The 23,679-nt window shown below is 43.4% G+C and overlaps 1 protein-coding gene across 1 annotated transcript in view; it reads left to right on the top strand.

Moving 5' to 3' along the window:
• The window catches only part of LOC306745709 (connector enhancer of kinase suppressor of ras 2), a gene marked incomplete at both ends in the record, with an annotated part of 54,815 nt that overhangs the window by 8,581 nt on the left and 22,555 nt on the right, over window positions 1-23,679 (top strand). Inside the window, 7 exons of the mRNA XM_079228547.1 lie at window positions 2,900-3,063; window positions 11,569-11,771; window positions 13,374-13,461; window positions 14,720-14,761; window positions 20,038-20,157; window positions 20,872-20,931; window positions 21,761-21,829. Coding sequence (XP_079084673.1) covers window positions 2,900-3,063; window positions 11,569-11,771; window positions 13,374-13,461; window positions 14,720-14,761; window positions 20,038-20,157; window positions 20,872-20,931; window positions 21,761-21,829 — 746 coding nt within the window. The remainder of the gene's footprint in view (window positions 1-2,899; window positions 3,064-11,568; window positions 11,772-13,373; window positions 13,462-14,719; window positions 14,762-20,037; window positions 20,158-20,871; window positions 20,932-21,760; window positions 21,830-23,679) is intronic.

Genomic DNA, 23,679 nt, shown 5'->3' with positions numbered 1-23,679 from the left:
GTCTCGGACAGTGAGGTCAGGAGTCACACGTTCAGAAGTCATTATATCTGCAGTCTTTCTCTCTGCTCGGCCTCCATGTTCCCTGCATGTCTCTTTACTTTAAGCTGCTGGCTTCCACTTGTTCCAACACTGGTGATGATTTATTAGACTACCCTACAGACTATTTCAAACAGCACATTTGAATATAATGCTGGAACGTAGCAGTTCACTTACTCTTAGTGAAGAATTTGTCACCAAGAGGATTCTTGTGAAAAAGAAACCAAACAAACATGTAGATGTACTGAGTGATAACGTGTGGGTCTATGAGAGAAGACAACAATTCAAAGAGATTTCTACGACAAAACAGAACAATGAACATGTGGCCACATGATAACTGATCACGCCAAAGAGCACAATTTTACAAACGTGCAAGTCAGATTTGGAAAAAGAAAACATAATTTTCCAAATGGCACATAAAGTGGTGGAGAGTAATTAAGTACACTTCTGAGGTTCTTGCACTTTACTTGAGTATTTCCAATTAATGCTGCTCAATACTTACTACTGTATACATTTTACAGACAAGTATTGCACGTTTTACTCTTATTATCAGTTATTTTTCAGATTCACATTTTACAAAAAAAACATGATGACCACATAAAATACAAAAACGCTGTTTGAGATTAAACCAGTGGCTCCCGACATGTTCAGCTTGTGACGAAAACATTAGTGTCTAGTTGGGGCCCCTTGTCACACTTTAGATGTCTATGAGTTATTAATAAGAATAAAGCAAGTCATTTCCTGTCTGAAATTCAGAAGAAATAACTGTCATTTCATAATAGAGAAACAGAGAAAAGTATAACAAAAGATTTCAGATTTTGTGTCAGCAGAGCTCATTAATCATCAAGTCAAGTCAACTTTATTTATCAAAAATACCATATGTGCAAGACAAACAGAAAATTTTAATTACGTTTCCCTCTGATCCCCGTATCTCACCCCTCAGATTAATCGAGTGGCCCTTTGGACGTGGCCCTGAAGGAACCACGCCTGCCTGTGAAACTACCTCCACCTAAAAACCAATGCATATAACTGGAAACAAAAAAGATCACCAGAGTCCTTACTCTGTAAAAGTAGCAATGTCACAAGGAGGAAATACAAATAAGTCTGACAATACGTGAACAGATTATTCACACAATATATTTAAAATGTCAAAAGTATTCAACGCAGGGAAATGCCCTGTTTGTAGAGTTTGTAAATGTGTCAAGTAACTAGTAACTATATATGTCACTGTAGTGGAGTAAAGATACAACACTTCCCTTTGAATTGCAGTGGAGTAGTAGAACACAGAGAGTGACGTGAAATTAACACAGTACAAGCACCTCAAATTTGTACGAGTACATACAGCACTTGAGTAAATGCACTCTAGCATTTACTAGCTAGCATTCCAGCACACAACAATATTGAAGCAATTGAATTTTGAAGGCATAATTTGACACCAAATGACCCGTGCACAAACAAGCCACCACGTGGACCCATACTTGACGTTCTCACCCCAACATGTGATACGAGGGTCCCGTCCACCGGGAATGTATTCCATTAAACTGTTTTCACTCGTGGAGCCTCTTACAGACGTGTGAAGAGTCTCAGTTGCTCTTCTGCGCTGTATGTAACGAGATTGTTTATCCGTGTCACTCGGAACAACAGCGGGCTTACATTACGTCTGTTGGGTCCCATGGCACGCCAAGAGTAAGAGGCCTCCTGCTCATCCTTTGTGGTGACGTGTGTGTGTGTGTGTGTGTGTGGCGACTGTGCTAAGGTGCTACCACACTGTCTGCTCTCTGTCAGCGTCGTCTCCCGTGGGTGTCAGTGTTTTCCTCACAGCTCCACTCGGCTTTAACAACACGCCTCCACCGAGGCGCCGAGACCCCCCCGAATAACAGCAGCCGTCGTAATTGTATTTATATGTGTGATTGCGGTCGAAGTGTGCAGCGTTTGTGGGCCCCAGAGGTTCCACTCGTGTGTGTGTGTGTGTGTGTGTGTGTGTATGTGTGTGTTCATTCTGGAGCGGCCTTGTTCATTAGGTCTGTGGGGAGGTGTGCTTTCTGCTGACTTTGTTTGGTTCAAAGCGTGAGGCCCACACTGATCAATAGTATCCCGGACCCACCGCGTCTGTGTGTGGCTGATTGGCTTAACAGCGGAAAGTCGTACGTCAATATGTTAGTCACGTCTCTCCGGGTATATTTTGGACACACCCTTAATCACTCCGAATGTAAATGCATGGAAGTCAGTATTTCTTGTGTGCGCTGTTTTTAATTATTTTGCATGTCAAACATCCTTTTCCAGCACGGTGTGCAAACATGAACCGATACCAGAAAGCCAAACCAACAGATATGTGCTTTCTAGATGAGAGAAAGTTGCCAATAAAGCTTTGGTGAAATCCCTGGCTTTAGGGCTGGCATGTTGCTTTGGTTTTTATTTGGTTTTTATTTGGCAGACTTTTCGCAGTGAGTTTCTGTGTGTGTGTGTGTGTGTGTGTGTGTGTGTGTGTGTTTGTGTGTGTGTGTCTGTGTGTGTGTGTGTGTGTGTGTGTGTGTGTGTGTGTGTGTGTGTGTGTGTGCACTCCTGCCTTAATTATGTGTTTCAGCTACAGTATGTGAACCAGGATTCAGTGTACATTATGACAGACGGGAACTCAAATTTATATTCAACTCAAGCTTATATTCAAGTCTGTAATCAATATTTCCTACTTTCTTTTAAATATTTGTGTCTCTGGAAGGGACACAAAGAGCACTCATCAGACCAGTTTGAAAATGTTGGCCTTCTTTGGCTAAGGCTGACCTGCAGGCCCTTTATTGCGCACAGTGATACACAGTGCCATACATCAGCACTGGCTAATCTAGTGTCCGTCTGTGTCTCTCCTCAGGTCTGGATGACTGTCTCCAGCAGTACGTGAAGAGTTTCGAGCGGGAGCAGATGGGGGGAGAGCAGCTGCTGCACATCACCCATCAGGAGCTGGAGGAGCTGGGTGTCACCAGAATAGGGCATCAGGAGCTCATCCTGGAAGCTGTCGACCTCCTCTGTGCCCTGGTCAGTCAGCTACGGTCACCTGCTGACACTGTTTTCTCTCAATCGCTTACACTTTGGAGGGTGTGTGATATATATATATATATATATATATATATATATATATATATATATATATATATATATATATATATATATATATATATATATATATATATATATATGTCTATACACAACTGATAACCAAAGGTAGTAAAAGGTTATCATGCAAGTCAAAAACAGAACTGAATACATTAATAAATAGTCTAATACTTAGCTAAGCAGCGTTAGTGAGCTAATTATGTCAGCTAAAACAGTGTTGCTGCTCCAAGAAGTGATGCTGCAGCAGCATGCACTACAGCATACACTACTACATGTACTACTACAGCATACACTACCACATGTACTACTACAGCATACACTACCACATGTACTACTACAGCATACACTACCACATGTACTACTACAGCATACACTACTACAACATACACTACTACAGCATACACTACTACAGCATACACTACAGCAGGGCTCTCAAGTTTTTAAGACAGGTAAGAGTGACATATCCTCCTCTCCCCGGCCGCACCCCCGCCCCGCCCCTGCCGTATGCCCACAGACCAGCCCACCTCCCCCCATATTATTATTAGCTTTATTTTCATTGGTTGCTGGATTACATTTTACCCAGATACAACAAATACGTTTTTCTGATTGGCTATTCGTGTAGCCCAATTCTTTTTTTTTGATTGGCTGATGAGTGGCACCTCACGGCAGAACTCCAGGGGATTCGGGGGAGACGTGCTGGATTCCTCCACGGTGAGGGCAGCGCGACCAGGTCATGTTTGTGCGCTGCGGCACATTTAATAGCCTAGAGTTTTTTTTCAGCGTGAGGAATACGATCTGTGGCGGGAGGGCATGATTTAAGACCGAAATGAGTGACAGTCACGCTCAATGCGTGACACTTGAGAGTCCTGCTACAGCATGTACTACTACAGCATACACTACAGCATGCACTACTCCAGCAGCATACACTACTACAGGATACACTACAGCATGCACTACTACAGCATACACTACAGCATGCACTACTACAGCATACACTACAGCATGCACTACTACAGCATACACTACAGCATGCACTACTCCAGCAGCATACACTACTACAGCATACACTACAGCATGCACTACTACAGCATACACTACAGCATGCACTACTCCAGCAGCATACACTACTACAGCATACACTACAGCATGCACTACTACAGCATACACTACAGCATGCACTACTCCAGCAGCATACACTACTACAGCATACACTACAGCATGTACTACTACAGCATACACTACAGCATGCACTACTCCAGCAGCATACACTACTACAGCATACACTACAGCATGCACTACTACAGCATACACTACAGCATGCACTACTACAGCATACACTACAGCATGCACTACTCCAGCAGCATACACTACTACAGCATACACTACAGCATGCACTACTACAGCATACACTACAGCATGCACTACTACAGCATACACTACAGCATGCACTACTCCAGCAGCATACACTACTACAGCATACACTACAGCATGTACTACTACAGCATACACTACAGCATGCACTACTCCAGCAGCATACACTACTACAGCATACACTACAGCATGCACTACTACAGCATACACTACAGCATGCACTACTACAGCATACACTACAGCATGCACTACTCCAGCAGCATACACTACTACAGTATACACTACAGCATGTACTACTACAGCATACACTACAGCATGCACTACTACAGCATACACTACAGCATGCACTGCTACAGCATGCACTACAGCATGCACTACTACAGCATACACTACAGCATGCACTGCTACAGCATGCACTACTCCAGCAGCATACACTACTACAGGATACACTACAGCATGCACTACTCCAGCAGCATACACTACTACAGGATACACTACAGCATGCACTACTCCAGCAGCATACACTACTACAGCATACACTACAGCATGCACTACTCCAGCAGCATGCATTAGCATGCACTACAGCAGCACACACTACACTACAGCATGCACTACTACAGCAGGGCATATACTGCTACAGCACACACTACACTACGGCATGCACCACTACAACAGCATACACTACTACAGGATACACTAAAGCATACACTACTACAGGATACACTACTACAGCAGAGCATACACTACTACAGCATGCACACTACAGCAGCATACACTACTACAGCAGAGCATACACTACTACAGGATACACTACTACAGCAGAGCATACACTACTACAGGATACACTACTACAGCAGCATACACTACTACAGCAGAGCATACACTACTACAGCATACACTACAGCAGCATGCATGCAGCATGTACTACAGCATGCACTACAGCATATGGGCGGTTAAACATGAGGTGCACTGGCAGGTGTGGCTTTATTATTGGACGTGAGCTTCAGCTAGGTAGCTAGCTGAACTAAAACTAGTTCGCCACACTCCGCTAATGTTGACAATTGTGAAATTAAGTTTTTCATTTGTTTTATCAGGTGAGTGGAGGTCAAGTCAAAAAGTAAATATTCATTTTTTTTAATTTTTTATCACAGATTGGAAGTGAAGGGAAAATACAGGCTTTCTATTTTGTTTCACACTCCATTTTAGTCTGTTAGTTAGTTAGTATTATTAGTTAGTAAGTATTATTAACTAATTCAGTTAGTCAGTTGCATTTTTGTATTCATCTGATGATCTCTCAAAGGTTTTGGGGCTCCATATAAACTCTCCTGTCACACAGAAATTGGTGGTGTTATTTTTCATATATTTCACGAATACTTTTTGGGCTTTATGACCCGGAACAATCACTCTCAAACATGTACAACATTGTGCAAATTTACTGTCCCGTTAGGAACCGCTGGTTAGCTTTAAAAGGATTGTTCTCCCCTCTTGAATAACTCTTTTATTGAGTGAAACAGTTTGCATGTTCCTGGTGCTTAGCTTTCCGGCTACAGCTAATTTGAAGTCAAACCAATTCTGTTTGTATTATTAGGATTATTAATTGTTAAGCTTGCCAGAATTACTTCAAGACCACTTTGGGGTAAATTCATGTAACTGCTGAGGACATTCTCACAGGTAGAGAGATTTATATATTAGTCATTGTTTATTCCCCCCCGACCAGTTATTGATATTGGCCTGAGAAATGGCTTGAAAAATCCCCCATTATTTGCTGTTTTGTGTGTACTGCCTCAGCCACTGCTGACTGTATGTGCAGTGGTCCTGCTCAGGATTAGGGAATTAGGGAGAATTAGGTGCTACTCTCCCAGAGAGACAAAGAGGCAGAGATGAAGGGAGAGTGAGAGGGACAGAGGGAGGCAGAGGAGGAGAGAGAGAGAGTATGTAGAAAGAGCACACGGCATGCACCTTATCTCCCAGGCACACATGGCTGGATTAGTTTGGGCTGTTTGAATTTGTGCGCACGTGCGTCTGAGTGTGTGCGTGTATGTGTGTGTGCGTGTGTGCGTACATGCTCGTGTGTGCACGCTAATCAGCACCTCTTCTCATTCAGACGTTCCAGCCTGGGAATGAGCAGCTATCACCACGTGTCCTGAAACTGGACACACACCACACACACACACACACACACACACACACACACACACGCACACACACACACATACACACACACACACACACACACACACACACACACACACACACACACACACACACACACACACACACAGGGGTGCCAGGTAGACAAGATGCATCACTAAACCGCCTGCTGTGAGCGGCCTTAAAAGATAATTCCAGTTTATCCCAACTTGGGTCTTACTTTTTGTGGCTTTCGTTCGTTTCAGATGAAATAACACCGAGCTCATTGAGTTAATTGTTGAGATCTGGGGAAGAAACTTTGACCAACACTATCGTTGAAAAGTTTGGAAGCACCTGTTATGTTGAGGTTTTTTCTTTCTTCTTTCCTTCAACAATGGCTCTTCCAACAGAAACAAAAAGAGAGCAATTCAGACACCAAATGTATTTCATTTACATATAAATTAGTTTTGGCCCCAAAAGAATTAAGAAGAATCAAATGATTCAACTTACATATAGTCGATGTCCCCGAAAAACCCTTCAATGTTGTATTAGTTTTCCAGTCCAGAAAAGTATAATAACTCTAGAGATCCATAGCCAACAACGGTTTGAACTGGTTTGTCAGTCCATATGCAAATACTTCCTGATCCAGTTCCAACAGCCCAGTAGCTGCAGACCAACCGTCAATATCTTCTTTGATGTTCAAATATCTTTGCTAAAGCAACATGTTGCCTGGTAATTCCAGTTTTTCATAAGCTCCATTATTGTGAAACAATAAGCTGCTTTTTCAATCTGCACTCATTTTGATGCTAAGCTAGTTTCTTTTGACCGGAGATTTCTTCTTTTGTTACTTTCGTCCCTTTTGTTGCTCAAAGGGACTTTGTCTCTTTCTGTCCTTTCGGTCGGTCGGGTTGAACCAATCTTCCACATTTTGTTCTCCATGTCATAAACATGACTTTTGCAGCCGACCCTTCAAGTAACATCAGTTCAAGGACCTTCTATAACAAATATTCTCCTCTCAGACATCCGACTGGACACAATCAACCTTTTGTTGCAGGCGATTCCAAACCTTTGAACTTTTGACCGGTAGAGTATTTTTGTGTGCAAAAAAGGGATTATTACAAGGATTTTGGCCATGACTTGTGGTTTAGATAATCTGTCTAAACTGTTGGCAGGTTTACAACTTCTCTGTCAACGCCACTGCTCCTTTCTTGCCCCGCTGGAGTTGCAGTGTTTTCCAAGATCTCAGCAACTACTTTGTTGAGTGAAAAGTTTTTCATAATCAATAGAAATGAATGCCAAAACTGAAGTTGTAATAAATCAAAAATGATCCTTTAAATAGCCAAGGGAAAGCAATTCCCACCTGACCTCATATGCTCTCATTATCTTCGGCATTCTACAGTATACCTGTAGACACTGTGGATATTTGGATAATAAAGGACGATTCACTGTCGTCAGCTATATAATCCATCATAAGGAGAGCGAAACCCTGTTCCTCTGGCTCAACCGTTATGACGTTCTGGTCTTTACGCATGAAGAAAGGGGAGCTTCTGTGGCCCTGGATCAATGCAAGTTTCAGGCGCTGACTGAGCTTTCAGTCTCGCTGTAAATGTGGAAAAGTCCCTTCTTTTATGCCTATGCAATCCAGTTTTTGCCCCCAGCATCTGGAAGGTTTTAGGTGCAGTGAATTTTCACCGAGGTGTGCTGGGAAGTGGGCATTTCATTTCAAGAATGAGATGACGGCTCTCCTCAAAATCTGAATTAAAAGAAAAAGATGTCATTGTATTGAAGTTACATTAAAATGTCTAGAAACTGAGCAAATTGAAACAGCTGTTTAATTTGAATGTGAAAAATGTAGCTGATGGCCGCAAATATACATATTCAAAATCAGCTATAGCGTCCAAGACACACAGAATGATTGATTATTGCTGTAGTCCAGTCTATGAACTACATTTATAGGCAATAAGTAAACAAATAGTTTAGTTTAATTGTGTTTTGGACTTACTCGTTCATTTACATGGCTTAAATACAGCTCATAGTAAATGTAACAGGTTATAACAGCAAACTGCAGGTAGAGACATAGTTGTCTTGTAAATAGAGTTAATTGCAGCTCAAGCAGTTTAGTAGTTATTCTGTATTTGATTTGATCTTGATACTGCTCAACATGAGGCGAATGAGTCCTGTAAAGAGGCTTTGTTAGTTTATTGTTTATTTAGCAGTTTACTGCCAAACCACGAAGAGGGACAGACGGTCCATGTCCTTGTCATGTCTTTATTTGTGTTGGATGTTACTGATTTAAAACGGTGTGAGGGCAGAACGTATAGAGGAGACCCCGTAGAGGGTTTAACCACAGGTAAAGAGGAGGGAAATACTTCCATGTGGTCATTTCAAACTGTTTCAGTAAGCTGGAGTGTAATAAAACAGGTATGCTATCGCTATTAGCCCCGCTAGCACAGTTAGCACACATTGCAATGTCGTAGCAGTTTGACATCCGGGATACATCCTTCAGACGCATATTCCCTGAAATAGCTTTTTTCGTTTTTGCTTCTTACAACCCGACGTGGTGCCAGGAGCTTCTATAATGTCCCAGTTATGCTTTTGTTCTGATAAAGTGATTCATGTCGTCATCTCCTCCTGTAACTGTCCCACAGATGAGTCAGCTTTCCACATTGGGGCCTTTTAAGTGCCACCCTGTGTGCCTCCAAAGTGGTAACAACAGAACAGAACCCAGACTGGTTAGCGGTAATTGTAGTTTTAAATGTATTTTGGACCACCCCACTTTGGTTGATGGTCTTGTGCTGTAATTGTTTTTGCAATTAAAACGCTTTCTTTGAATCAGTCCCATTAAAAAAAAGAAAGAAAATGTTATTATTACAAACCAATCATGTTCAGCTTCATAATTTGTATTCTGTTTTCGAGCTGCTGACAAGTTTATTTATAAAGCACATTTGATACGACAGGTGTCGACACAATGTGAACATAATTGACAAAAAACACTCTTTTTAAAAAAAATCAAATTGCAGAAAATTGCTGGACTTATTTCAGGTAAACCTGCAATAAAAATCAAAAATGCACTCATTAAACAAAACTCATCTGCCTGAGTTGAGCAGAACCCAGATGGCTGAGAGCAACACACACACACACACACACACACACACACACACACACACACACACACACACACACGATCAATATCCCCTTGATTAATAGAGGCGATATACGGAACCCTGTACAGTGTAGCGGGTCTGATCGATGCTTTACTTTGGAAAAGATAATTATTTAACGCTGACAAGTCTCCCGTCTTGCCCAAACATTTCATACACGGCGCTCGAGTGTGATTCTGCGAACACAACAATGGTAGAAATAATCAGCATGGAGGAGAGGCCGCTCCACACATGGTTGCTATGGCAACCACATCGACGTGAAGGGGGGTTTGCTTAATGGCATCGCCCTCTTACTGTATTGATTTGACACGCACACACACACACACACACACACACACACACACACACACACACACACACACACAAATGCACACACTGCTCAAATTATTTCTCTCTCTTTCTCCACACACACATTCAGACACAGAGCATTATTCCCCCCCACCGCTTCATCTCAGCACTCTGTCCCCTGGAGAGAGAGAGAGAGAGAGAGAGAGAGAGAGAGAGAGAGAGAGAGAGAGAGAGACGCACACAACTTTAGATCGAATCATAGGACAGGCTAATTACAGCTGGGCAAACATGTGCGCTCCAAGTTCATGTATACATTCTCACAGAACACAGAAGATTATACAGAGCGCAGTGTATGTATGACCCAGTTTCAGTGAGATGCATAGCCGGGTGCTCTCGCCTCCTCTATCTCGCTCTCGCTCGCTTGTCTTCTGCCTCTTTAGTTCTTCACTTCTCTCTCTCTCTCTCTCTCTCTCTCTCTCTCTGCTGCCACAGTGAAACCCTCTCTCCTTTGTAGTCACTGTGGTCGTGACTGTGTAGAATAGATCTAGAGGCAGAGGAGGAATAGATATGTCTAGCTAAGCCTGTGCATCTGACTTTACAAGGGTGTGTGTGTGTGTGTGTGTGTGTGTGTGTGTGTGTGTGTGTGTGTGTGTGTAGCCTTCGTGTCAGCAAGAATCAGGCTCTGTCAGGCAGGACATGACTGGAGCTGCCTTGGGACGCTGAGCGCAATGTGGCTCAGTGGGTCTGTGTGTGTGTGTTTATTTAAAAGGGTCACAGTGCAGTAATGGGCTACTCAACCAGCTTGTTGTTCTTGTATCGCAGTGGAGAGTGACTGTTATATGACAATGCTAATGGAGATTCAGAGATAGGGATTCTTGTTTTCGTTAATTCCGCTTAGAATCAGCTCTAATAGTTCACAGTAAATGCTTTTTTCCCCTTTCCCTATAACACTTGATTTACTGTACGTTATTAGTTACACGTAAATATGTGTAAGTTATGTTGTATCATATATTGCAGTGGTTTCACTTTTTACTCCATCGTGTTTCTTTGTGGATACAGAAAGGATTTATATCAACCTGTATTTCATTTCAGTAAATCTCTTGCTTGCTGAGGGTCAGACGAGGTGATCAATAGCTATTTCGTGTGTTTGAGTCAAATATGGGGCTAGCTGTTTTTGTTACGTTTCTTTTTGTGTCTACGAAATGTTAATAAGTGAATGTCATATTTTTGAGCTTTGGAGAGAGCCTAGCTAGCTGTCTCCCACAGCTTCCAGTCTCCATGCTCAGGTAACCACATCCTTACTTAAATGACTCCAACTCCCAGACAGATTCCAAAATGGTTTCTTTAATCTTTCATCAAACAACTCACTGCAAAGCACTGATTTCTAGCACAATGTCCCCTCAGACTGCGTCACAAAAGCTGCTAGTTATCAGAGCAGCAGCAATAGATAACTGTGATTCTACTCGTCGTCCTCCAGAATTACGGCCTGGAGACGGAGAACCTCCGGACTCTGTCCCACAAGCTGAACGCGTCGGCGAAGAACCTCCAGAACTTCATCCTGGGCCGACGGAGGGGCGGACACTACGACGGCCGCGCGTCACGGAGGCTACCCAACGACTTCCTCACGTCGGTGGTGGATCTGATCGGTGCAGCCAAGAACCTGCTGGCCTGGCTCGACAGGTAGCGACCGCTCCTAAACCTCCACGCTGTGAAATCCATTTGGGAATTAGACCATTCATTTTTAGGAATATCTTACAAAGGATAATCACACAGGATTCTTACGGCCATGGAAAACCTGGAAAAGTCATGGGATTTTAAAATGGTTATTTCCAGGCCTGAAAAAGTCATGGAAATGTGTTATATTCATGTGTTCATGACGTTCATTTACGCTGAGTTTGAAATAATTAATGTGCTTTTAAAAGAAAGACGCTCAAAATATAAGCAGGCATACATACAGGCATCTATATAAATGTTTATTCTTTTAATCAAACTACTATTGTCTCATTCATTTGTGTCATTTAAGGTTTACTGTATGCTTTCGTATTCTCTCTGTTGGTTTAAATATTACATTGTCTCACTTTTTGATGTATACACCGAGATTTCACATAATGTTTGGTCGTGGAAATTTGGTTTAAAGTCATGGAAAAGTCATGGAAATCCACCGGTCAAAAATGTGTATGAACCCTGATCACAAATATAAAAATATATCAATTCTATCTTAATGTACGAGCAAGAAACCCTGTTATTAGAAACTAGTATGTTAACCGCACATGGCAGTCAAACAAACACACAGGACTTTGACCTAGAAGACCGCTGTTCGTGTCGATGTTGACTTATCGTAAGTCACGTGACTCCATTCAGTCACGGTAATGTCAACCGCGCTCTTTTCCTAAACCCAACTGATTGGTCTGTTGCCTGAACCTAATTTCCTGTGAAGACGGAGGTTCATTTTGAAAAGACACAATGCATGTAATGACTGTAATGTGAAATGCCGTCGCTAGTTTGAGAATTAGTAGTATTTGTTTAATTCAGTCAATCATTACATACAATACAATAAGTAAACTGCACCACTGATTCTGTGTCTGACGAGTTGTGAATGAGAATGTGTTGTATAATAACACATAATAAACTTGGGTTGTTTGTTGATGATGCGGCATAATTACATTATCAGGCGCTCCAGATATTGTTACGCTTCATACAGAATCATAATTCATAGATGGGTAAGGACGGGTGTTTTTTATCGTTAAGTTAGAGCCGCTGATGGAAACGGAATACGGAACAAAAAAACACTTACAAATAAAGCAGTGTTTGAGCTTCTGTGGATCCCTGTGTCGCACAGCCTCCTGGCCACGATGTGAAACCAAATATTGTTGTTTGTCTTTATCACTTGCTCGTGTGCTCTGAGAGAAGCAGAGAATATGTTTTTTGATTGCTCGGTCTCTTACTGCCCGATCATAAAATCACACTGTTTGCAAATAAATGAACGGAACAAAATAAAAACACCAATATGGCAAAAATCACATCCTTTAAGACAGAAAGAAACTAATTTAGTTTTTTTTAAATAGAATGACCGAATATGCTTTGCTCACATTCATTTAAGTGTGATTTCTAGCAGCTATTTTACCCCGCGTAAATAAACGCTGCACTTCAAACAGGAGCGTTTGCTGAAAACAATAACACAATGTAGAATGTGATAAGTACAAGTACACTAACGCCAACATTCAACAAAAGTTCCCCACATTTTCATGAGGATTTTTTTCTTCTTCTCTTGTTCTGCTTCAGGTCTCCGTTCGCCAGTGTGACAGAGTATTCATTACTGAAGAACAACATCGTGCAGCTCTGCCTAGAGTTGACCACCATCGTGCAACAGGTGCCTCCACAACACTCACTCTCACGGACGCACGCATCACACAATCCATCACGTCCGTATTCGTTGCACTGGACACGATAAAGGTCACGATCGTGAGTTGAAAAAGGCGAAGCTAAAGTGGGTTTGGATCGAGAGCGAGCGCTACTCACACAGCTTGTTGTGGTCTCCAGCTCCTTTGTATAGATTTGACTATGAGCGAAACATATGCCCACTCCCACCGGCTGTTTGCAGGCACGGCTGATGGGGATGAGCGGCTCTCGGTAACAGCCGTAGGCAAAGTGCTCATTGACTCACTGTTGGACCACATCCTCTGCTTCGCCGGTGAGCCCTGATGGAGAATGAGCTAGGGGTCTCTCATCCCTTCATTTCCTGTCCTCCTTCTGCTGCCCCTCTGGCTCGCTCCCTCGCGAGGATTCGCCACATTTACACACACAAATGCACTTTTTAGAAAACAGAACTGGGAGTGCACACACACACACACACACACACACACACACACACACACACACACACACACACACACACACTTGATACTGCAAAAATGTCATTGTTTGGACAGAAAGTATGTCTGCTCTCCTGGACTCCCTCCACGTCCTCCCTTGTAAGAGCCCGCTTAGTGTGTGCGAGAGTGTGTTTGTGCGTGTGCCCGGAGCGAAGTCCTGGAGCCAAGCAGATAACCCCCCCACCCCCCTCCCACCCCCCTTTACAAGGGCCAGAGGAGAGGAAGGAGAACGGGGCCACCGCCGTATAGGGCCACAATGGGCCAAATGAACATGTGGCTGCCAGGCTGCAGCGGCACAGACAAAGGTGGCAGCAGCGCCCGCATTAATGCATCAAATGGGTGAATTAAACGCGACCATGCACATGTGGTGGAGTCAGTGGGCTGCTTTCCCAGAAATAGATTAACTATCAGCTATCGTTAAATAACAATCTGTCACGTACGAGTATTGTGGTCTTCTAAATCCTGCGGAGGCTCCAAGCAAGCGGCACAGATCCAGAACTGGTCAGTCCAACGTTTTTAGTTTGCGTATATTATAAAGTAATGTGCATAATGTGGAAGGTTAGATATGAAATAGCTGACTGCTGATGTTCTCCATCGAGAAATAAGTCATCCATCTTTCCTCCTGTTGGCCGTCTCATTTCTCTCCTCTCCTGGTTTTTATATCTGGAGGAGGAAGATATTGTAGCTTCCACTTGATGCTTTCTCCATCTAATGTTTTCTTCTTCCCTCTTTCTCTGCCTTCTTCTCATTTTACAGGACTGCACTGTGTACGAGACAGAGAATAAGATTCTCCATGTGGTAAGTTTACGCTTTAAAATGTCAAGGTTTTTTGGCCTGTGTTTATCCCAGAGAACATGGAAGAGCCACATTTGCATACTCAGTGATGACAGCTGTTAAATGCACAGATACAATAGTTACATCAAGACAGCTGACCTACTGTATACAGTATGAAGTCAGATTGTATTTCCCTCTCTGATCGGATCACACATTAGTTTGTAAAGCATTATATTCAACATATCCTAAGGCTCACACAGAATCTCCCTTTTCTGAAACAAGGAGGAGTTCAGCGTTTTGGAACATAAGCTCTCTTGCTGAGGGTTAGATGAACAGCTCAACACCACTCTTTTATCTGTACGTTAAACAGGAAGATAAAGGCAGCGGACCGTTAGCTTAGCTTCGATGAGGGCTGGAAACGAGGGCAAAACAACAAGTCTGGCTCTGATCTGCATAGCAGCCCCTCTAAAGTTCAGTAATTATCACGGTATATAAACCATAGAAATCCGTTTCAAAGAAAGAAGCGTGATACCGGGGAACAACTCCAGTGAAGAAACAGTCCGTTCATAACCTCTTGCAGAAACACCATCCCATAAAAGTTGCGATTTTTCCACTTCAGGTTTTGTACAGATAAAACAAAGGAGACATAACATGATAAGTATATGTGAATAACTCAGTTGTGGCGGTAGGAGCATTTTGTTCTCTTTGGACAGAGCCATGCCAGCTCTTTTCCTCTGTTTCCTAAAATGGGAACTATTCCTTTAAGTCATCTCTCTGCTGGCAGACGCATTCTTTTGCAGTTCTGGTTTCTGATGACACTCGTAATGGTCATGAAGTTCATAAACACATTGAAAACCTGATAAACATCTGTATGTGTGTGTGTGTGTTTTCTGCGTGGAAGTCGGTGTGTGCACGTCAAAGCGCTGTGTGTGTTTTTTGGGGGGAATTTGTGCCACAAAACTGTTTGTTAAAGCGCAAGCGAGTCTGAGGCCTTTTAAGAGCTACCGTTTAGCTCCTGTGTGCGTGTTTGTGTTTGTCTATGCGCACGCACATCAGTGTGTGTGCGTGTGTGTGTGTGTGTGTGTGTGTGTGCATGACGGAGAACTCTCTGTGTCCACGTGTGAAACCGAGTGAGCAGCTAGCATCTGATCCGGGCTGACAGTCGGATTGGGACACTTCCTGCTGCCATTCAAGGTCAGGTGGAGGAAACCATAGAAAACATTAGCAGGGGGGAGTTCACAGAAACAGATCTGACCATTTTACTCCAAGAAATAAACCCCACATCAGATGTTCCATCAGCATACAGTATATATAGCATTGCATGATTTATTTCTATCAACAAAACCAAGCATAAGTCTGTATTTGAGACGGTGGCGTCTCCCTGATGCCTTGTCCCACCCCGTCAAAGTGAATTCCCCCTTTAGCTTTTCGCTTGTCGTTTACCTCTGTTGTTACAGGCCTGTTAATGACACAGGACAGCGACATCAGGGCAACTCAAACATTGAAATGGCTCTGCACATGTGTGCACACACACGCACACGCACACACACACGCACACACACACACACACACACACACACACACACACACACACACACACACACGCACACACACGCACACACAAACTATGGGTGCCAGACTAAAGGCTACTCATGACTAAGTCTGTTATGTGTGGGAGGTTTATGTGTGAAATAGGGAGACCGTGAAGGGAGGGAAAAACAGAGGACGTTGCTTTCTTGCGGACTTTGTTTACTACTGTCTGTGTTTTATAAATTAATTTGGGGAAACTGCCACGAAATTATTCTCAACGGACAGGCAGGCATGTCTGAAGATGAGGATGCACAGCTGAGCAGGAAAGTGTCCAATGTGTCTTCTTAATGATTTACATATTATATGAGATATATAAGATTATATATCTATCATTTTGATAATTCCATCATGGAGGCCAGGCTGGTCAACTACGAAGCATTTCCCAGTTTCCTTGAGAGGAGAGTAAAAAGCATAAAAGCTGGTTATGAGCAGTGTCTTTGTGGTGGAAATCTGAAATCAAGATCGAGAACCCGAGTTGTCTTTCAAGAGTTTATTAAAGCATATGCAAATGAGCTCAGATCGTACAGAGATCAATGGTCTCCACTGAACAACATGTGGCTTTCATTCTGCTCTAAAGGATGGAGGTGTCACATGCTGATGTGCAGTCTGCTTAGAGACAGACTGTTTCCAAAGGAAGCGAGACGCCGTCTGCCAGGAGGTCAGTCAAAGGTTCAACGAGAACTGAGCGTTAAAGCGAGGTGACTGTTAGAAAATACAATCATAAAAATGCCATCAGAGTGTACAGATCATACAGTTATCAAAAACAATTGATTTCACACTTTCCTCTGCTAATCAGTGGACTATCTACTTCCCAATTTGTATATTGACATCCATTCCATTCAATTAATCTAGCCTTGAGATCTTTCTTTTGGTTTCGCATCTGTGGGAAAGTGTTTGCTGTATTGTGGATATTTAACACTGTCAAGCCAGTATGGGATGGACCAGATGACATAGACATATAAAATAATTAGCAGACTATCTACCGAACTGCTAACGGACTAATTACTAACTAATGAAACATGATCTTGTACATTTACTCAATAATTTGACAGGCAACACGACACTTTACTTCATTGATTCAAATTCTCATCACATGCACTCAAGCATCTTTTGAAATAATAATATTCAAATTACGCCATTATTCACCTACTCCTACATTAAACTGATATGAGTTACTAACATAGCCAATACTTGTATTAGTAATATCCAGTGGCTGTAGACATTCTAAAAGGACCCAGTCTGCACTTTACTGTATTTCTCCCAAAATGACAGAAGTAAAAGTTTTATTCCAGGTCTTGTTCCATGGTGGTGTTGGTAGCTTGGCTTTAGTGGTGTATGGAGGTCGATTCAGAGAGACAGGCAGCACGAGGGAGTCTCCAGTGAGCACAATGGGGTTCAGACACTGTTTGAAGCTCTGGTCAGCTCTGCTGTAAAGCTACTGTAGCCGTAGTTGTGCGTTTGTCAGCTTCTGCTTAATAATGCAAAACCCACTGCTACTCTGCTCTCCTCCAGACTACGGCCTGCAGCAATCAGATGGACGGGGATAGAGAGAGAGTGTGTGCGTGTGTGTGTGTGTGTGTGTGTGTGTGCGAAGGAGATAAGATATGAGCATGTGTGAGTCTGTGTGTCTGATGGAGCGTGAAGTGTGTATGAGTGTGTGTTTTTATGTGCATGCATGCATAAGGATGAGAGGAATTACATAAGACTGTCCTAGTTGTGTGTTTTTCCCCTTGTTCTCTCCCCTTTCCTCCCGGACTCTCCCTCCCTGCCTCCCTGCCTCTCCTCTCCGCTCCCTCCACATCGCTTCATCTTTCCCTGCGTCTCGGCTCAGGTAAATATTTGCCGCGCGTGCTCCCGCATGGTTGAGCATAGCTCCGCGCGATGGAAAAGGTGCGATGAGTCGACGAGGAAAGCAGGCGAGAGTGAGAACGAGGGAGATGGTGGGTGAGGAGAGGGCCAGAGGGGGGTGGGCAGTGTGCAGCCAGAGCTTAATCCATTTGGCAGCGTTCTATGTCTGGCTTTCTGTTTGACTGCTCTTAAATCTCACGCCAGCCAGCCACATAAGTTAACTTCCCCATAATCTGCGCTCTGATTCCCCGGAGGCGTGTCAGATCAAGGCAGGGTGTGTCAGCCCTGCAGGACTCCAGAGTCTCCACACTGGTAGCGGCCCTTTTGTCTCTCGGCCCGTGTTAATCCCAGGTCAAGTCTATCCGTCCAATGATCAAAGGGGGATGCAAGCAGAGCCACAACATTGTCACTGGCCGTGGTTTCCAGCAGGGGACTTCGCATGCTATTTATAGTTCTATAGGCGGGATTGGACACACTCGGCTTCTGCAGCTCCCCTACTTATTTCTCACTTCTTTTTCTATTTCCCCTTTTGGTTGGTCTTTCAAATTATAGCTTTTTTTTTTGGTGTCAGCAGATGGAACGAACAGTCCTCAACGTGGAGCCTACACGTTGACCACAATATTACTGTCTGTGTAAACAGGAAACTTAACAGGCCGTGCAATGTTCAAATAACTGACCTAGAAAAGGATGGAAGGATGTGTGTGTGTGTGTGTGTGTGTGTGTGTGTGTGTGTGTGTGTGTGTGTGTGTGTGTGTGTGTGAGAGAGAGTGAGCGAGACAGAGAGAGCATAAGCATCAAATAGCCAGCTCGCTAAAGATCCTCCACCTTTTCTCTCACACTGAATGAATCATAGGCTCTGAGCTATAGCGTGTGTGTGTGTGTGTGTGTGTGTGTGTGTGTGTGTGTGTGTCCTGAAGATCTCCTCTGTTCACTTCATCAACCATAATCCGGTAATTGCTCATTAAGATTGAGATCAGAAGATTAATTTATGCAGGGTTCATCGCCGTCATGCTGCCTGTCTGAATGCAGCCAACATATATTTTATGACATGTATGTCTGTTACGTTCCAGCGTACGCGCATTTGTGCGAGTTTGTGTGTGTGTGTGTGTGTGTGCGCACCAAGCAGCGATGCGATGAGGCAGGATCACCAGGGTAACGGTCTCTGTAAACCCACTGTAGTCAGTCAGCCATGGCTAGAAGGCAGAGATGTTGCCGATGATGAATTAACGTGCGTGCATGACCAAGCAGACAAATACCCAGAAAAACAGTCAAGGTTTATTTGAAACAAAGGCAACGTGAAGCTGTGCTTTTTATTTGCAGTATTTGCTCAGATGCACTACGCTATTAGGTAATATCCATTAGGAATTTAAGTGTAGTGTAAAAAACTGGAGCACGGATAATCTAACCACTCTACAGTGTGTCGGATTTTGTTTAGTTGATGCAAATCCAAAAATAGCTCATGTATATTCCCCCCACCCCAAAAAATGAGAAGAAAAAAATGACAGATAACAACAATTGAAATGGATGCTCTGTAATTTAGATGTTAGAGAATGTCATGGGGGCTCCTCGGGGGTTGGCTGGTATCGGTGATGTGTTGTTCTGTCTGTGACGGTGTCTTGTGGGCATGCCTGTGCACAGACGGTGACAGGAAACAGTTTGTGTGCTGGAGTGATGGAAGTGGTGATGTGGAACAATCTGATGAAATGATTTCTGTTTCACCTCCTCCAGCTAGGTCACGGCATCCCTCGCGAACCAAAACCAATCTCAATAACTTTCTTTTTCTCTTTCGTCCACTCATTCTCTCTTTCCTTCTTTTTGTCTATCCTTTTCTCGTCCCCTCCCGCCTTCCTCACCATCTCCAGTGTAAGACCTTAGCCGGGATATGCGACCACATCATCTCTCTGTCGTCGGACTCTCTGGTCTCCCAGTCTGCCCACCTGGAGGTGGTCCACCTCACCAGCATCATGCCCAGTGAAGGGCTGGTAAGGACACAGCTGAGCATGCACACATGTATCCACCAGAGCGGTTTCTAAAGGTGCACTAATTAGCGTCACAATTCCTCAAAAGTAAATTAGCATTCGGATTTTATTGTTTTTCTCACAGCATTTGAACACTCTTCTTTCAAAGCTGTTGTCGGTGTCTTTGCACGACTGAATCAAACGTCTCTTGAATGCATGACAGGAATACTAGTTAAATATTCACAGTGTGTAAATATGCAATGCCTGCCTTTTACACTCATATTCATTATTTACTGTTGCGGGACTTCAGGTGAACATTGGATGTTTTTTGCTTTTAAGGCGAGATGTTACTTGGGTAAAATAAATTTAAAAAAAGTACAGATGAAGACGAATTATTGGAAAGACATCAATCTGTGGGAAAACAACGAAAGCTTTCATAGAGAGCTGAATAGTTTGAAGAGTATGAATTGATCCGCATCATACACTAAAAAAGCCTTTGAAGTCAACCCAATTGGAGATTTTGCACCGACCACCATCATCAAAACACAAAGTGAGAGAATATCTTTTGCAAGAAGAGGTAGAGTTAAAAGATTTGGAGGATCTCAAGCAAGTCAAATCTCACTCCCAAAGTATGAAGACAGAGACGCAGATATAGACGCATGCTTACAGGTGTAAAACATATGTATCGTGTATATAATATATAATATATAATCCTCCCTCCCTCTGCCTGTGTTCCAGGGGATGTATATCAAATCGACGTACGACGGGCTCCACGTCATCACCGGAACCACAGAGAACGTGAGTTTCTGTTTCACTGTTTGTAGGAAGCTCAACACCACACCAACTACCATTCATGGTCTCAAATTCCACAATGACAACGAACCCGTGCCTTACAGCAACATATCCTGAACGTGTTCCAGGGGTGAAACGGATCGCAAAACTGTCGGGTCAGATCGTGTCACAGTTTAGTGCCACAGATCCGAAGAGCGGAGAAAAAGAAAAGGAAACTTTTAGAGATGCCCTGATCACGTTTCTTTGCTGCCAAAACCGATTGCTGGTGGTTTTTGAGGATTTTCGCTGTAGCCGCTGGTATACAAGGCTCAAGATTGTTTTTTTCACACCCCAAAAATATTTCAGCTGTCCCAAGGTCACCGTAAACCGTCAAAAATTCAAAATGTTATACTTTTATTTTGTTATAGTCATCTATAGTGGTTGTTTGCATAAAAATATAAAATGTAAATCATTAGAAATCTTGTCATTAGTCGTTTTGATTATGTATTATAAGCTGCTTAGTTCTTGTGTTCAGAAGTTCAACAGGTCATTGCTCCATCGCTAACATCTATGCACGTTGCTCCGAAAATATCTCCTTCACACAACTGGAATTATTTCAGCTTCTCGTCAAATGCGTAGTTTTTCGAGGATTACATGTGAACACATTATGATAACGTGATAACAAACCTTTGTCCGAAACTCAATTTTACTGAATGGCGAACAAACACATCACAATGGAACCCAATGGAGCCTCCGTACGTTAGCCGTTAGCTCCTGTGTTGCTAACATGAGGGTTAGTGGTGAAACTGGTCCGTCACACCACTAACGTGTTCCCATTGTTCTATTCTCTCTGCAGTCTCCAGCAGACCTTTGTAAGAAGATCCATGCAGGCGATGAGGTGATCCAAGTCAACCACCAGACAGTGGTGAGTTAACGAGCTTCCAAACACAACGCCGTGGTCACAAAAGAGTCACAGGAAACGTAGGCCCATGTGTTTCCACTGCAAACTGCCTTTCGTTCTCCATCCTGTGCTCTGTTGAGAATATGTCAAGGAACATGATGTCTGCCACCACCACCACCACCGCCATGGTGCTTCCTGTCCTGTGCAGCTATGTAGGCTAATTAGACCTGCAGATTATAGGACGATTGTTACCTTTGTTCAGTCCAGTGTGATTGTCAGCTCACTCCTTTCCGGAATTTGCTCCCATTGTCGCTAGAAAAGCCCCGAAGGAGGCATCTGGTTTTGAAATGTGAACTCATGTTCCACTTTCTGACTTGAATAAGTTGTATTTGCTGCCTTCAACTCATCACATCAGAGGGAAGCACGAAAATGGGCAGCCATTTTAAATGGAACGGCGCTTTGTGAGAGCATGTGATTGAGTGCGCTGTCTATTGCCTGTGCTGTCAGCTCTGGCACAAACGATTTGTTCCAGCGTTTATATGAGATTTCCGAGGGGGGAGAGACTTGTGTGTAGACGTCTTTTATGTGCTTTTTCCCATAAGTATTTCCTTGTACGTCTCGATAGGTGCTGCTCATTCGAAAGCGGCCATGCAGGCGGTGATTGACGCGTGATGGAGCCGTGTGTTATCTCTCTCTCTCTCCCTCTCTCTCTCCCTCTCTCTCTCCTCGGGGTGACAGTGCAGATCGCACCATGCCAGGCTCTCCAACCGCTCATTACTCCCTCAGCTAGACCCTCACCACTCTGATCCCTCACTCTGGGGGAGGAGATACGCAGAGGGGGGAGACAGAGGTGTGTGTGTGTGTGTGTGTGTGTGTGTGTGTGTGTGTGTGATGGGGAAAAGGGGAATAAAGTAGTCAGGGGATGCTGGGATGAGGCAGTGCTGAGAGAGTGGGGTGAAAAAAGGGAGGAGGAAGTAAAGAGGGAGAAGAGAGAGAGAGAGAGAGAGAGAGAGAGAGGATGAAATGAACAACGTCAAGATAGCAATTTTTCTTCAATCCCAAATCGAGCTGCTGAGGCGTAGTGAGGTACACATACAAACTCTCTGTCAACATCGTGGCTGATAAGTCCATCAAGTGAGGCTCCACATTCAAGAATTAGATTAATGTGAATTTTGAATGAACAAATTTCATTACATTATGGAATCATTATGTAGGCCTATCCCACGTATTTAGCAACAGCGCTGCCTTCATGTCTATGCATGAGCTTCTGTTTGAGACCCACTTTTAAACAGGACTTTTTAGCTCAGCTTCTCTTTTGAGGTAAAATGTGGAATTTGCTCAAATAACAAACTGATTGTTTGAAGAGGCAGCATAATTATTTGGAGGTAATAGCATCTGGGAAAATAATGAAGACCCCAGGGATTTTAAAAACCTCTCCAGCAGCAGTTTATGCTCTATTATTATTTTTGGTAGGTTGCTCCCTGTTTCCCTTTCCGCTCTCTGCATATTTGCATATCAGAACCTTTTCTAAAACCATCCTGGTTAGGAAAGGCCTTGTGTTTGCTGTGAACATACACTGTTGTGTGCTGTCCGCCGTTGTGGTGGAGCTAACGAGGGGTTGCGTGATCGTGGTCCAGTTCCCTCTCAGTTCAGAGGCTTGGCGCTGTTTGAAATTTTACAATAGCAGTATTTACAACCAAATCAATGTGGGAACTTTGGCTTCTTCTGTAGGTTGAAACTTTGAGAAATACGCGCATCATCATTCAAGCCGAGGGATGGAAGAGAAGACCGATGCCGCTCTCATATCTGTCCGTTTATTATTAAGCTACGGTCAGGTGACAGCTAGCTTAGCTTAGCAAAAAGCCTGGAAGCGG

This window comes from Taurulus bubalis, assembly GCF_910589615.1.
Source record: "Taurulus bubalis genome assembly, chromosome: 13".
NCBI classification, from domain to species: Eukaryota; Metazoa; Chordata; class Actinopteri; order Perciformes; family Cottidae; genus Taurulus; species Taurulus bubalis.
This window is presented reverse-complemented; position numbering and strand designations above follow the sequence as displayed.